The 15387-nt window shown below is 40.5% G+C and overlaps 1 protein-coding gene across 3 annotated transcripts; it reads left to right on the plus strand.

Annotated features, from left to right (window-relative positions):
* Positions 1-662: 662 nt before the first annotated feature.
* On the plus strand, positions 663-10863 carry LOC117962674 (tetraspanin-1-like). 3 transcript variants are annotated; one of them, XM_059007181.1, is made up of 9 exons: positions 670-835; positions 1754-1859; positions 3387-3485; positions 4581-4778; positions 6537-6611; positions 7535-7642; positions 8101-8253; positions 8919-9002; positions 10032-10863. In XM_059007181.1, exons 3-9 carry the CDS (start codon positions 3417-3419, stop codon positions 10095-10097), a joined length of 753 nt encoding a protein of 250 aa, XP_058863164.1. In that variant the 5' UTR covers positions 670-835; positions 1754-1859; positions 3387-3416; the 3' UTR covers positions 10098-10863. The 3 variants fall into 3 exon arrangements, with proteins under 3 accessions (XP_034769548.2, XP_058863164.1, XP_058863165.1); XM_034913657.2 differs by lacking the exon at positions 8919-9002 and having other exon boundaries at positions 663-835; XM_059007182.1 differs by lacking the exon at positions 1754-1859.
* The last annotated feature ends 4524 nt before the right edge of the window (positions 10864-15387 follow it).

Below are 15387 nucleotides of genomic sequence, written 5' to 3' on the forward strand. Positions count from 1 at the left end.
TTCTTATTAACAGATCAGTATTATTATTATTATTATTATTATTATTATTATTATTATTATTATTATTATTATTATTATTATTATTATTATTAAGTCGGCTTTTCAGTACTTGCACAGCAGTTGTCGGTGTTTTGTTCAGCTATCCTCTGTCCCCCTCTTATGTTCACAGTTGGTAACTGCACCATGTTTGCACAACTTAAAATTACTTTAGGAGGTATTCAGCAATGCTTATTAAAAACACATGCATACGCAATATGAATTGTAAATCAATAGAACTCTAGTGTTTCGTCTTTAAAGTAAACGGTGCGTTTATATTAATAAATATTTTCCTTGGATAAAGGCATCTGCCAAATAAATACAATTTTTTAAAAAAGCATACAAATAAAATAAACGGCGATGGTTAGTAATCAAGTCACTCTTAATTTCTGGGGGGTTTACCAATGAACGTCCTTGTTTTTCGCTTGAGTTATTTAATACATGAGTTTTTAAAAAAAAACTACTACTGCGCCGAACTTTATGGGAAAGGTAATTCTGCCTGCTAGGTTGGCATTAAATTGTCATATTAGGCAAGATCCTACAAAACAGCAATGTTAATCAATTGGGAAAAAAAGCTCTGGGTTTTAAAACGCCGGCAGGTTTATTTACGATGTTTGCTGCGCGTTAAAATCGTGCAGAAACCAGGACGGGTGCGCGCTCGAGCCTGCAACAGCGCCGCCGCGCGCGGCTCGACGCGAAAAGCCGTTTGAGACGAAGCCCGCCCTGCCGGTCACTGCGCATGCGTGAAGCCTGGACCGCGGCTGGAAATCTCAGATTGTTTTAAAATATAAACAAAACGGTAAGTAAATTTCTAGTAACTTATTATAATTTCATACGACGCGCTACACTTTTTAGGACCATGTACCCGTACTGTCTGACCTGCTGAATTCGAGGGTAGGGTCGTTCAGGAACATTTTTATATATTATTTTTGTTATGAAATGGATATTATACAGTTCATATTTTCACACACAAAATGTAAAACCTACCTGCCAACCACCTGTTTACAATTATTTAGAAGTATTGATTTTGGGAAATGCTACACACCGATAATTAATTAAATTATTAATGAACGCAAGCCTATTATTAATAAACCTGCATTCTGGCACGCAAGGTTTGGTTTTGAAGAAATCTGCCGTGTTGCTTTTAGGTAAACCGCGTCCAGAGTGTGTTTTAATTTAGCTGTCAAAATGTATTAAATATAGAAGTACTTCATTACCGCTATTCTTTCTTAAACTTTGCAGGATAAAATATACTACTTATAAAATACATTTAACACAGAAATAAAAATACGTACTCAACTATCAATGTAAATACATTTTAAAGAAATTAAATGGGCACATGGCCTCGGTTAAAATCATACTAATAATAATTTATTTAGGCCCTTTTACACGTTGCTTTGACGCAAAATAAAATGCATGTCATTCCTCGTTGTCTCGGAACAGAAAATAGGAGGCACTTTTTTACACAGAGAATTGTGAGGGTCTGGAACCAACTCCCCAGTAATGTTGTTGAAGCTGAAACCCTGGGATCCTTCAAGAAGCTGCTTGATGAGATTCTGGGATCAATAAGCTACTAAAAACCAAACGAGCAAGATGGGCTGAATGGCCTCCTCTCGTTTGTAAATTTTCTTATATTCTTGTGTGCATGCACTTATTCCCAAGTCCCACTGATACCCATCTATAGACTTGCTCTTCAAAATCTTTACTGTCATTGCAGACTACAGCGACACCGTGCGGCTCGGTTCATGCCACTACAGCCGCGTCGTTAAGTGTTCGAATGGCTTCGAATCGAACAAGGCTAATTAGCGACTTTTTTTTACAAGGTGAGGCAAAGTAATAATGTTGACCAGAACCAAGTACATGTCAGCCTAGGAGTGTAATCTATAGCCTTGCTGCATGAAGTAGAAAACGCACATGTGAAATTCAGCCTTGCCAAACTCGTTGACCCGATCTTTAGGGGTCATCATTTAATGTTTTCAAAATCTTTGAACAGCTCTGAATATTGAAGTAAACTGAACTTGAATATCAGAAGCAGCTTTATTAGACAGGTATGTTTACGTAAATCTAAAGCAAAGTTGCCTGTGTTCATGTTTATATTATACATGTACTGATTTGGTTATTATCAAACAAACAAAAAACAGGCCTTGCGTGTTTTTTTGCTGCTCAGCAAGTGTAAAACTAAAACCGTGCTATCATAGACAATACGCTTCAAAGTAAAAACATGTGATATAAAAGCTGTATTTTCCCCTTGTGTGGTTATCGTGATCCTTTTCTGCTGAGCAATTAAAAAAAAAAAAAAAAAACTGGATCGCCTTTTGAACAAAGCAGCCAGGTTTGTATGAGAATGCCACCCTCAAACCCCTCACTGCCAGAGACTGGCTTCTTTAAACTGGATGTCTCTGAATTGTAGAAGGCAATTGCACTGGGTAAAACTGTAATAGGTTTGTTGCCAGGTTACCGGGGTTTGTTGCTACAGATAAATAAGTATAAGTGCCTTGAAGAAGGTCCTGGGTTGGCCGGTCAGCATTTAGCTACAGCGCCCCCTATGGCATGGAATCGTCTGAACAAGAGTATCCGGGATATGATTGCGCATCAGATAAGTAACCCAAACGTATCAGCTAAACGTGGAACAATGACTAACATTACCTTTATTTTAATGAGTCGGTTCCCTGAATTCTCGCAGCATAAATGTTTCTGATCCCAGATTGAATGTATGATGAGATTGCATTTTAGAACGATGTTATTTTTAGGGTTGTGAAATAATTACTGCTGTAAATTCAAGTTTGATAGATTAGGATTTAAAACCAAGTATAGTGTCTACAACAAATATTATGGCGTTGCTAAAAAAAAAAACCCAAATATTTTCTTTCATATTGAATTTGAATGTTGCAAAGAAAAAGCTGCTTATTTGCTGGCTACGGCCCTGCTTATAGAAAAATAAAAAAAAAAATTCTAAAACTTTTTCAATATTTTTACAACATGAATTTCACAAATGTGAAAATGACTAGTTCACAAATGATGTTGTATTATTCACTAACATACTGTAGCGATCTCGGTTAACACAGGCAGGCCCATCACACAGGGCGAGGCAATCCACACACAGGCAGAGGGCGGGCTCGAACCCGGGACCTCTCACACTAAAGCACGGCGAAGTTTGGGGCGGGGAAACAGGACGAAATGAGCGTCCCAAGAAAAGTTCTGGGGACACTGGGACCAGTGTTCCGAAAGTGGGACTGTCCCGTCCAAAACGGGACGCCTGGTCACTTTAGAAATAGAGCTTTAATAATGTGTTTAAAACTTGCCTGTTGTTCAAATGGGCAGCCAGTTTTAATGTATATATGTTTTTACAGATTAACTGAACCTCCAGGGACTGCATAAAAATGACTGAACTTAGTAACTTGTATGCATGTTTCAAATACTTGATGATGTTCTTCTCTGGAGTCATTTTTGTAAGTAGTCCATAACTTTATATAACCTAGTGGATACCCAGTTTACATTCACTGTGTTGCTCAAATGTACAGTTTTGAAATAGATGCATTTTAAGGCATGATATCTGGTTCTACACTTAAAGAAATGGTTGTTTCCAGCCATGCCTCAGGTAGTGTAGATTTCCTTTTATCATTTCATAGAAACAGTAACATTGTCCTCACCTCATCAATACCAACCAGCACTCCCCTCCCACGCCACTGCCCAACACACTGCTGAATTGAAATGGCTAAGGAAGTGATACAGACTCCCTGAAAATAGTTTGCTTTAACCTAGTGGAGTACCAGATTCCATCTTTTAAAATGAAACATGTCTTCAGCTTGCAGTTCATTTAATTCTTTCAAAACTTGAACAGACCTGTCGCAAATAGAAGAACATGCGAGATAAGATTTAGAGCATTTTTATTTATCTACCAACCACCGCTACAAACCTTCCGGCGCCTCCTCAAGACTCACCTCTTCAGACAGCACCTGTAGAACTCCTCTTTTACCTCTGGACACTTTATCACTCTTCCTTAAATGTGCTTTACTTGCTCTTATCTGCTCCCTATTTTACTGCTTTTAATCCTGTACTTTAGAGTACTGTATTCTATCAAGTGTTATTTAATCTGTAGTATTTTGTATTATCCTGATGTAACTATCACTGCCACTGTTATCTGCTCCGGTATTGAATCATATTTTGTCATACTTGTACTTGCTAGAACCAAAGTCATTGTATTTATCTTGCTCTTAATTGTATTAATATTTGTACTGTGATTCTTGAAATGTATTTTTGTTTACGACTGTAAGTCGCCCTGGATAAGGGCGTCTCCTAAGAAATAAATAATAATAATAATAATAATAATAATAATAATAATAATAATACAAACACTAAAATGCTGATTCTTGCACTCTAGAAGGCTGTTTCATTTTGGAGAAGTGAATTTGATTTTCTATCAGTAACAATCACACATTCGCCTCCACTTCCATCAGAGTAGTATGTCAGGTATTACTGCACCTATCCATTCACAGCTAACCCTCCTCGTATTTCGTGTCTTGACCCTTGTCTTTGTTTTCCAGATTGCTGGCGGTGTGTTGTTAGGACTAGGCCTCTGGATTAAATATGGAGCAGGCTCCTTTATACAAGCTATAGGGTCTTTCTCAACACAGTTTATCAATATTGGGTACATCTGTATCGGTGTTGGATCTGTGCTTGTAGTCATTGGTCTTATTGGGTGTTGTGGAGCATGGAAAGAGAACCAATGCCTTCTTCTGCTAGTAAGATTGCAGTATTGCTGTTTAAGAGATTCTGATAGTGTTTTGCAGTCGTGTACTGTGACATATTTACAGTGCCATGAAAAAGTATTTTCCCCCTGTCTGATTTTCTGCATTTTTGCATATTTTTGACACTGAATGTTATCAGATCTTCAACCAAAACCTAATATTAGACAAAAGGGACTCTGAGTGAACAAATAACACAAAAAATTGATACATATTTCATTTATTTATGAAAGAAAGTTATGCAACACCCAATGCCCTGTGTGGAAAAGTAATCGCCCCCTTAGACTCAATAACTGGTTACGCCACCTTTAGCAGCAATAACTGCAACCAAACGCTTCCTGTAGTTATTGATTAGTCTCTCACAGCGCCGTGGAGGAATTTTGGCCCACTCCTCCATGCAGAACTGCTTCAACTCAGTGACATTTGTGAGTTTTCGAGCATAAACTGCTCGTTTCAGGTCCTGCCACAACATCTCAATGGGGTTTAGGTCTGGACTTTGACTAGGCCATTCCAAAACTTTAAATTTCTTGTTCTTCAACCATTCTGATGTAGACTTGCTTGTGTGTTTTGGATCATTGTCTTGCTGCATGACCCAGCTGCGCTTCAGCTTCAGCTCACGGACGGATGGCCTGACATTCTCCTGTAGAATTCTCTGATACAGAGCAGAATTCATGGTTCCTTCAATGATGGCAAGTCGTCCAGGTCCTGATGCAGCAAAGCATCCCCAAACCATGACACTACCACCACCATGCTTGACTGTTGGTATGAGGTTCTTACTGTGGAATGCAGTGTTTGATTTTCGCCAGACATAACGGGGCCCATGTCGGCCAAAAAGTTCCACTTTTGACTCATCTGTCCATAGAACATTGTTCCAGAACTCTTGAGGATCATCCAGGTGCTTTTTGGCAAACTTGAGACGAGCATTCATGTTCTTCTTAGTGAGCAATGGTTTCCGCTTTGCTACTCTGCCATGAATCCCATTTTTGCCCAGTGTCTTTCTGATGGTGGAGTCATGAACACTGACCTTAGCCGAGGCGAAAGAGGCCTGCAGAACCCTGGATGATTTTACGCCTTGCTCTTGGAGAGATTTTGGCAGGACGGCCACTCCTAGGAAGATTCACTACTGTCCCAAACTTTCTCCATTTGGACAATATGGCTCTGACTGTGGTTCGGTGGAGCCCCAGAGCCTTAGCAATGGCTTTGTAACCCTTTCCAGACTGATAGGCATCAACAACTTTTTTCCGGAGGTCTTCAGGAATTTCTTTTGTTCGTGGCATGATGTGCCTCTAGAACCTGTGTGCTGACAACTTCACTCTGATGGTAAGGGCCAAAGTTAGTCAGATTTATATTGGGCAGGGCTGGCCCAAATCAGGCTTGGTTGTTAACCAAAGTACTCAAACAGCTGACCCTAATTATGCCTTTAATTGGGTTGAGTTAACTAGGGGGGGGCAATAACTTTTTCACACCTGAAGATTGCATGTTTGATTACCTTGCACACCAAACAAATGAAAGAAGCACCAAACTTTGGTGTCATTTTTTCTCTCAGACTCCCTTTATATACTGCTACAACCCACAAAAAAATCTGACCAAATACAATGTGAAAAATGTGCAAAAATGCAGAAAATCAGACGGGGCAAATAATTTTTCACGGCACTGTATGCGATGTAAATATAATTTCGACAGCACAAGAACTTTATCACCTCCCCTGTACTGGTGCTGCATAATGCATAATAACATTTGTGTTTTTCTCAACAGTTCTTTTGCATCGTTTCAATTATATACATTGCTGAGGTTGTTGGAGCTGTGCTCATCTTCATCTATAAGGATATAGTAAGTGGATTCTTTTTAAAAACATTTTTAACCTTGCACTTACATGTTTGTTACATGGATTGAGTTGAAAACTTGAAAAACAAAATACGCAGAACCAAGCTAGCATCAACAGAGAAAGGGCACACCAGTGTGAATATATTGCTGATTCTATACAAGGTAAAACTATATAAAACTAGGTCAAGAAGACAAAGGCTTTGACTAGTTAACATTATTACACTGAAGAAGGCACTGGGCAAAGCCTAAGTCTGCTTGAATTAGTTCCTTACAGGTTTTTTTAAAAAATTTTCTTTTAATTTAGTGTGTCCAATTATTATTTTTCCACCTATTCTCTCCCAATTTGGAATGCCCAGTCGCTTGTCCCCTCACTGCAGCGATTCCCCACGTGGCTTAGGAGACCCGATGGTTCAGCGGGCGTCCTCCGATCCCACGACCGAGCTAGCTTCCTTATTTACCCAGGAACTCCAGAGCGGATGTCAGTGAGCTACTGGCCTCTAGAGGACAAAGGCCAGCCCTGCAGGTGGGCGCCTGACCAGCAGGGTTCGCTATGGCGCGATGAGGAGAAACAGTCCCTGCTGGTTTTGCCTCCTTCACCCACGGGAGCGCCAGAGCCAATGTGACGCACCCTTCGGAGTCCCCAGCAAAGCACCTTAGTTATTTAAAGATAAATATGACCTGGCCAGGGTGACTATATGACTCACACAGTTCACAGGGCAGTTTTGACAATTTGGTTAGTTTAAATCGCACCCCAATGCATTCTGGTGCCTTTCATATTACATTTTTACAAGCAGGACTACAAGTACCAGAATGCACTGCATCAACAAAGAAACCTGGGACCACCCTAGTGCAGGAAACAACTCAGACGGATATGCAAGTCATTTCTGAGAATGTTCTCTCAGTCATGTAACCACTTACTGTTATTTCAGGTGGAGTCTGTTGTGCGTAACACCAGCCGGGTGTCCTTAATACATGCCTATGCTGGTCCTGTCGCAACAGACACAATATCCCAAGCATGGAACCTCATTATGTTAAAGGTAAGTAAAAATACTAGTTGCATCAATAGCAAAATATTTATTATAGGAGGGCAGTGGCTTAATTAGCTTTTTAGATCACAAGTTTGCTTTCAGGAGACAGCAGTGCAATTGAGATCGCCAAACAAATATACAGTTTACCACAATTTGACACAACTCTTATACAAGTTTACCACAGTGATGTTGCACTTATATGATCCCTTTACCATAGTTTATCATTTGCCCTTTGAATATGCTTTACCACTCCTCTCTGGCCTTGGTTACCCATGATTTTACTGTTGCAAAATTTTAGAAGGGAGCAGACGGTCTGTTCAAGATTAAATATCCTCAGTGTCTTTGTGAAGCTCATGTTGTGTCATTCTCTCTGCTGCAGCAGGCTGTTATATTTGAGAGTATTAAGGGTTAAACCAGTTATTAACATGAAAATTTAAAAGCATGTTTTTTTTTTATCCCCCCTTCAGTATCATTGTTGTGGGTTTGATAACTATACAGATTTCACTGGATCCCAGTTCAGTAACTCCACAGGGCTGTCTTACCCCAAGACCTGCTGTGTGAACCTAAAAGAACCGGCATGTGATGGAAAAAATACTGCAAATACTATCATTCATGAAAAGGTATTGTGTCTTTCTACAAACATAAATGCATTGGTGTATATCTATCTATCTATCTATCTATCTATCTATATATACTGTATATATATATATATATATGTATATATATATATATATATATATATATATATATATATATATATATATATATATATATATCTATATCTATATCTATATATATATAAAGATGTTCAGGTTGCACCATAGGAAAGCAATGCTGTATATGTAATGCCTTGTATGAATGCATATGACAGTGGTCACATTACATTACATGCAGCCTGTATGTCATATATTACACAACAAGTATTAAGACATCTAGCGTTGCTTAGCAGCAGATGCAGAGCTTGGTCTAAGGAAAGTCATTGTGCAAATCCAGCTGCTGAGGGTTGGGTTAAGCACACTTTGTTTGGTACATTGCACAAACAGAATGCTCCATGAAGCCTCGTCGAGTGCTGTGGTTATTTTCACTCCTTCCCTCGGGGAGCTTGTGGGTTATTCAGCTATCCTCACTCGCGGAGTAACTACAGTACTCTGAATGCTCGTGCTGTCTCCTCTATGTAGCTGTCATACTGTCTCACTAATGAGTACATCTCATTGTTCCTAACGAGTTGTTGTGTTCGTCATGTGACATTATATCAGACACGATGAGCTCTTTTTTCTTATTTTAGGGTTGTTTCCGAACGATGATTTCAGTGATTCAGCAACAAAGCACGATTATTGGTTCAACGGCAGCTGGAATTTGCGTACTAGAGGTTTGTGTAGTTAGAAGAAGATCTGTGATTTGGGAATGTTGCCCATAAGTGACACAGATGGGATATTTACAGTGGAAGTTGTTTCTCCTTTAAATGGAACTACCACAGGATATATTCGCCAGCGGTGTGCTGATACTCACAGTCGTACTCCCAATTGCCTTTAAAGAAGAATTTATTTTAAAAATCCATCCATTAATGTGCTGATTTCAAAACAAGAAAAGCCGTCCTTCCCTCACCTTTACAACAGAGTGCCAATCAATGTCAAACAGCTTCCACAGTCGAATGTTTTAAAAGCAGATTGGAAGGTGGCATTTTTACTGCCCTAGCGAGTCCATAAACTGACAGTATTATAATATTATTTATTTAATACCTGACGATAAATTCTTCTTAAAGGCAATTACAAGTCCCACTATCAGCACACTAGTAACATATGCAGAAATGAACATGTTTCGAATAGGTCCACTTTTGCTGTTTTGTATATTTCATATTGTGGAAGCTGTGGTGAATATTAAAAGATGATACTGTGTAAAGAAAGCGCTCAGCGTCATATAAGTTGTATTTTATACAGCGTTTCAGCTTGCCGTTTTGGAAAAGCAGCAGGAATGCCTCACTCGGGGTTAGTGTGTTAGAGGTAATGTTGGTGTTAGAGGTATGCGGTGAGTGTTTTTCCTGTTCTGCTGTCTCGTTTGTCCCATGTTATTTACTCCTTGAGTGTTTTGTGTAGTCCTGTTGTTTTGGCCCTTGCGCTGGTTATTTTGCTAATGTGTTTTGTTCTGTGTTTTGTCTAGTGTTTGTTTATTCTTATTATTTATAATAAATCTGCGCATCACAGTACTGGTGTGATGTCACCCACAAGCCATCCTTGTCACAGTGCCTGTCAGGTGAAACAAAACACAGCTGTCCTTTTCAGCCCTCCCCTGTGTCGGAAATCATGGAGTTTATGGGGGATCTGCAGGTGTATTCCTAACTTTAGAAGTATTTGTTAAATGAACCTTCAGATCTAATGCCATTTCTTTCTTTTTATTAAAGGTGGGGACTATGATCGTGTCCGCGGTCTTGTTTGTAAGAATTGGACAACCTAGAAATGAGGACTAATAGCAGAAGACATTCCAGGATGTCTTCTGAATACTTGCACAGTTTCTTCACCTTTTCCAAAGCAGTTCTTACTGTTTATTTAGTGATATGACCCCCAGTGAACATTGTGCTGCTTATGTAGTTTAAAACAATATAAAACCTTATTTAAGCTTCATAAACTTTTTTTATTTTTAAAAAACAGACATGGGTAGATTCAATCAAACTAACACATATATAGGACAACTAACAAGTCTGAACAGTGCAAGTTACCTTCTTCAGTATATTTGTTCTGTATCATATGAAACTTCATAGGAGCCCTTGATTTAAAATGCATTTACTTTGCCCTGCACTGAAAAATGTAATTGCCTTAAAACAGATTATTTTTCCCCTTTTGTATTCTGTTTATCGTTGTAGGTCTGTTTTTAAATAATACCAATAAATCTGGTGGTACCTCTTCAAATTGCCAACTAAAGAAATGAAAGAACCCCTCTCTTCTGCACAACAGAATGGATGTTATTTATTTGAGATGTCATTCATGCATTGATTTCCTTTGCATCTTTTTCATACAGTAATTTATAGATTCTGTTACATGAGTGAATACAAACATGGTCATTTTAGCCACCAAATATTCAATATTCAAATATTAGTCTCACCACTAATTTATATTAAAAACAAAGGTTTCTAGCTTTTTAAACTGCAGCTTTAACTTTTTAAATTGTATGTATCTGTGTAAGTCTTTGTAATATTTGTTAACAAAATACTTAATAAACGTTTGTTATATATTGCACAGCATTTTACAACTTATTTTATGTTGTAAGACTTTTTTTTGGAGAAAACATCTTACTTGGTAAAGCATGGGAAATACCGATCAAATAAGAGTGAGCTAAGCAGAAAGTCAGTGAGTTTGTCAATTGTTGTACGTGTTTTTGCCACTGGGTGGCGCTGTTGTGTTTCTTGAGAGAAGCCTGTGTATTATCGTCCGTTGTTGCACAGCTCATATAAAATAAGAAAGGCAGAGTTAAAATTGGTGGTAAGCTAAGAAGGCATGGGCGGTGCTTTTTAAAGTAAAGTACATAACATTTTGGTATAAGATACTGTACATGTTTACACGTGTATTATAAAATGTTAACAAGCATCTGCAAGGAATTAACTTGAACAGCAACATAATTATTTCCCAGTTACAGTGTTTTGGCTATATTTATACCTGTGTAGCTTGAATCTTGGTACGGGCATTCCTTATACGTGTTTGGAATTGGTTGAGAGAGAGAGAGAGAGAGAGAGAGAGAGAGAGAGAGAGAGAGAGAGAGAGGCTTAAAGTAAGAGTAAAAGGACTTAGAGAATTAAAAAAAAAATCTCAATATGGGTCAAAAATAACCTAGAACCACATAATGATTTGAAATACAGTAAAACAGTGAGGGGCAAGTAAAAATGCAGCAAATTAAAAGAACATTTGAAGCTACCCACTATTTAACATTTCTTACTAAATACCCCACATTACAGGACGTGCAATTTATCATGGCACCGTAATTTCTGTTTAACTAACAGCATAATTGACTCCCTGAAGAATATGAGACGAAACACGAGCTTACTCCGGGAGGGAAAAAAAACGCTTTTCCTGTCGGCCCATGAGGGTACAATGTCTTACGGGATTTCCGTATTGTATCAAGCCTTTGGTTCGAGTGACCCCTCTTCTCTGTTTAAGTAACTCTGTTCATGGGCTAATGAGGAGCGTCTTTCTGGGGTCTCAGCGGTACAGAGGTAGTTTGTCTCAGGCAGATGTGATTCTAGGCTCGCTCTGGTAGACTCAGTCATCTGTCGGCATCTATTTAGTTTTTTCAAGCTATTTGGCAATTTAGAGACGATTGCTTTGCACTTTCTCCATGTCAGCAAACATCCCCGCACCTCTAATTGACTCGTCTTTGGCATAAGATAGGAAAAGCTCATCTCTGCGCTAGCTGCACTTTTTTTTTTTTTTGTTGCTTATTAGCGAGGTTTTGTTCGGTGTCGAGGGATGAGTTTACTTCACGGTAGTTATTGGCTGGACAGGAAACCGGGCCAGTACTGGGCAACTTGCTGCTAAAGCCTATGGCAACTTTATATCATCATGTGATTATTTCATTTATTTTTAAAATCAACAGGTTTTTTATTCAACTTCATTGTGCAATCGCTCTGTGTGCTCGTATATAACCCGGTCTCTGTTTTGAAAAATGCTGCAGTACAAATTGGGTTTCCCACAGGATATGGGATATTTAAATTACTGTTTCATAATTTCAGTAACATCAAAAACTGTAATATGAAACAAAATGTACTGGTTTCAAATGAATGTCTGGGCAAAGGTATTTGTTATCATGAATTAATGGAATAACCCTACACACGTGTCTGTTAAACGGATCGGTGCTGAGAGTCTGTGAAGCTGAACTCTCAGCGTGTCCCTGTGTTCTGACACATGACTTCAAATGGATCGGTGCTGAGAGTCTGTGAGCTGAACTCTCAGCGTGTCCCTGTGTTCTGACACATGACTTCAAATGGATCGGTGCTGAGAGTCTGTGAGCTGAACTCTCAGCGTGTCCCTGTGTTCTGACACATGGTCTTCAAACGGATCGGTGCTGAGAGTCTGTGAAGCTGAACTCTCAGCGTGTCCCTGTGTTCTGACACATGTCTTCAAACGGATCGGTGCTGAGAGTCTGAAGCTGAACTCTCAGCGTGTCCCTGTGTTCTGACACATGGTCTTCAAACGGATTGGTGCTGAGAGTCTGTGAAGCTGAACTCTCAGCGTGTCCCTGTGTTCTGAAACATGTCTTCAAACGGATCGGTGCTGAGAGTCTGTGAAGCTGAACTCTCAGCGTGTCCCTGTGTTCTGACACATGGTCTTCAAACGGATCGGTGCTGAGAGTCTGTGAAGCTGAACTCTCAGCGTGTCCCTGTGTTCTGACACATGTCTTCAAACGGATCGGTGCTGAGAGTCTGTGAAGCTGAACTCTCAGCGTGTCCCTGTGTTCTGACACATGTCTTCAAACGGATCGGTGCCGAGAGTCTGTGAAGCTGAACTCTCAGCGTGTCCCTGTGTTCTGACACATGACTTCAAACAGATCGGTGCCGAGAGTCTGAGAAGCTGAACTCTCAGCGTGTCCCTGTGTTCTGAAACATGTCTTCAAACGGATCGGTGCCGAGAGTCTGTGAAGCTGAACTCTCAGCGTGTCCCTGTGTTCTGACACATGGTCTTCAAACGGATCGGTGCTGAACTCTCAGCGTGTCCCTGTGTTCTGACACATGTCTTCAAACGGATCGGTGCCGAGAGTCTGTGAAGCTGAACTCTCAGCGTGTCCCTGTGTTCTGACACATGTCTTCAAACGGATCGGTGCCGAGAGTCTGTGAAGCTGAACTCTCAGCGTGTCCCTGTGTTCTGACACATGTCTTCAAACGGATCGGTGCCGAGAGTCTGTGAAGCTGAACTCTCAGCGTGTCCCTGTGTTCTGACACATGTCTTCAAACGGATCGGTGCCGAGAGTCTGTGAAGCTGAACTCTCAGCGTGTCCCTGTGTTCTGACACATGTCTTCAAACGGATCGGTGCCGAGAGTCTGTGAAGCTGAACTCTCAGCGCGTCCCTGTGTTCTGACACATGTCTTCAAACGGATCGGTGCTGAGAGTCTGTGAAGCTGAACTCTCAGCGTGTCCCTGTGTTCTGACACATGACTTCAAACGGATCGGTGCCGAGAGTCTGTGAAGCTGAACTCTCAGCGTGTCCCTGTGTTCTGACACATGTCTTCAAACGGATCGGTGCCGAGAGTCTGTGAAGCTGAACTCTCAGCGTGTCCCTGTGTTCTGACACATGTCTTCAAACGGATCGGTGCCGAGAGTCTGTGAAGCTGAACTCTCAGCGTGTCCCTGTGTTCTGACACATGTCTTCAAACGGATCGGTGCCGAGAGTCTGTGAAGCTGAACTCTCAGCGTGTCCCTGTGTTCTGACACATGTCTTCAAACGGATCGGTGCCGAGAGTCTGTGAAGCTGAACTCTCAGCGCGTCCCTGTGTTCTGACACATGTCTTCAAACGGATCGGTGCTGAGAGTCTGTGAAGCTGAACTCTCAGCGCGTCCCTGTGTTCTGACACATGACTTCAAACGGATCGGTGCCGAGAGTCTGTGAAGCTGAACTCTCAGCGTGTCCCTGTGTTCTGACACATGTCTTCAAACGGATCGGTGCCGAGAGTCTGTGAAGCTGAACTCTCAGCGTGTCCCTGTGTTCTGACACGTCTTCAAACGGATCGGTGCTGAGAGTCTGTGAAGCTGAACTCTCAGCGTGTCCCTGTGTTCTGACACATGTCTTCAAACGGATCGGTGCCGAGAGTCTGTGAAGCTGAACTCTCAGCGTGTCCCTGTGTTCTGACACGTCTTCAAACGGATCGGTGCTGAGAGTCTGTGAAGCTGAACTCTCAGCGCGTCCCTGTGTTCTGACACATGACTTCAAACGGATCGGTGCTGAGAGTCTGTGAAGCTGAACTCTCAGCGTGTCCCTGTGTTCTGACACATGACTTCAAACGGATCGGTGCTGAGAGTCTGTGAAGCTGAACTCTCAGCGTGTCCCTGTGTTCTGACACATGTCTTCAAACGGATCGGTGCTGAGAGTCTGTGAAGCTGAACTCCCTCTGTTCTGACACATGTCTTCGCTAGAAAAGCGCCACCCGAGTAATAACGACTTACAATGGGTAAGTAGGAGGATTTGAATGTGACGACAATAGCTTAGCTAGTCAGTTAAAATAGATAAATAAATAAATAAATAAATAAATAAATAAAAATTAACGCTGAATTCAGCTCATGTTCGGGTCCCATAGTGTTAGTGTATTTACAGGTTGTATAGCCAGTGTCATGTGATAGACAAAGTTCTGATTTGATTATTTATTTATTTTTAATTTTTTTATCGATTGATTCGGGACTTCCGAGATCGGAATTGAACTCGTTTTATTAACATTGGTAAACTGTCAAAATACCGTGAAGTTTAAATTTTTAACTTACGCAATTCTTATTCTGACGGCTACAATCAATGGCGGTCTAGTGGCTTACTTCTTGAAACTTCGCGTAACAGATTTATCATGCATGCCAACAGTCCCTATATCATGGTCGGGACAGTCCCGATTTACGTGCAAATGTCCCGGGTGTGTCCCGATATTTATCCTGTTTTTTCTTCTCTCTCTTGTCTGTAGCGACTGCTGACCTTCCTGCTTTGCCATAGATAGCCGTGTGTATTGTCTAGCGTATTTATGACTAACTCCGTTATTATTTTTGTAATATTATACTGAAAACCTATTTTGAATA

The sequence above is a fragment of the Acipenser ruthenus genome, chromosome 34 (assembly GCF_902713425.1).
Source record: "Acipenser ruthenus chromosome 34, fAciRut3.2 maternal haplotype, whole genome shotgun sequence".
Classification (NCBI taxonomy): Eukaryota; Metazoa; Chordata; class Actinopteri; order Acipenseriformes; family Acipenseridae; genus Acipenser; species Acipenser ruthenus.

Bases quoted from the DNA above. Each gene is read 5' to 3' on its own strand.
- LOC117962674 (XM_059007181.1), top strand. From the start codon at position 3,417: ATGACTGAACTTAGTAACTTGTATGCATGTTTCAAATACTTGATGATG. The intron at 7,643-8,100 runs GTAAGTAAAAAT...TCCCCCCTTCAG, and splicing joins GGAACCTCATTATGTTAAAG to TATCATTGTTGTGGGTTTGA. The intron at 8,254-8,918 runs GTATTGTGTCTT...TTCTTATTTTAG, and splicing joins ATACTATCATTCATGAAAAG to GGTTGTTTCCGAACGATGAT.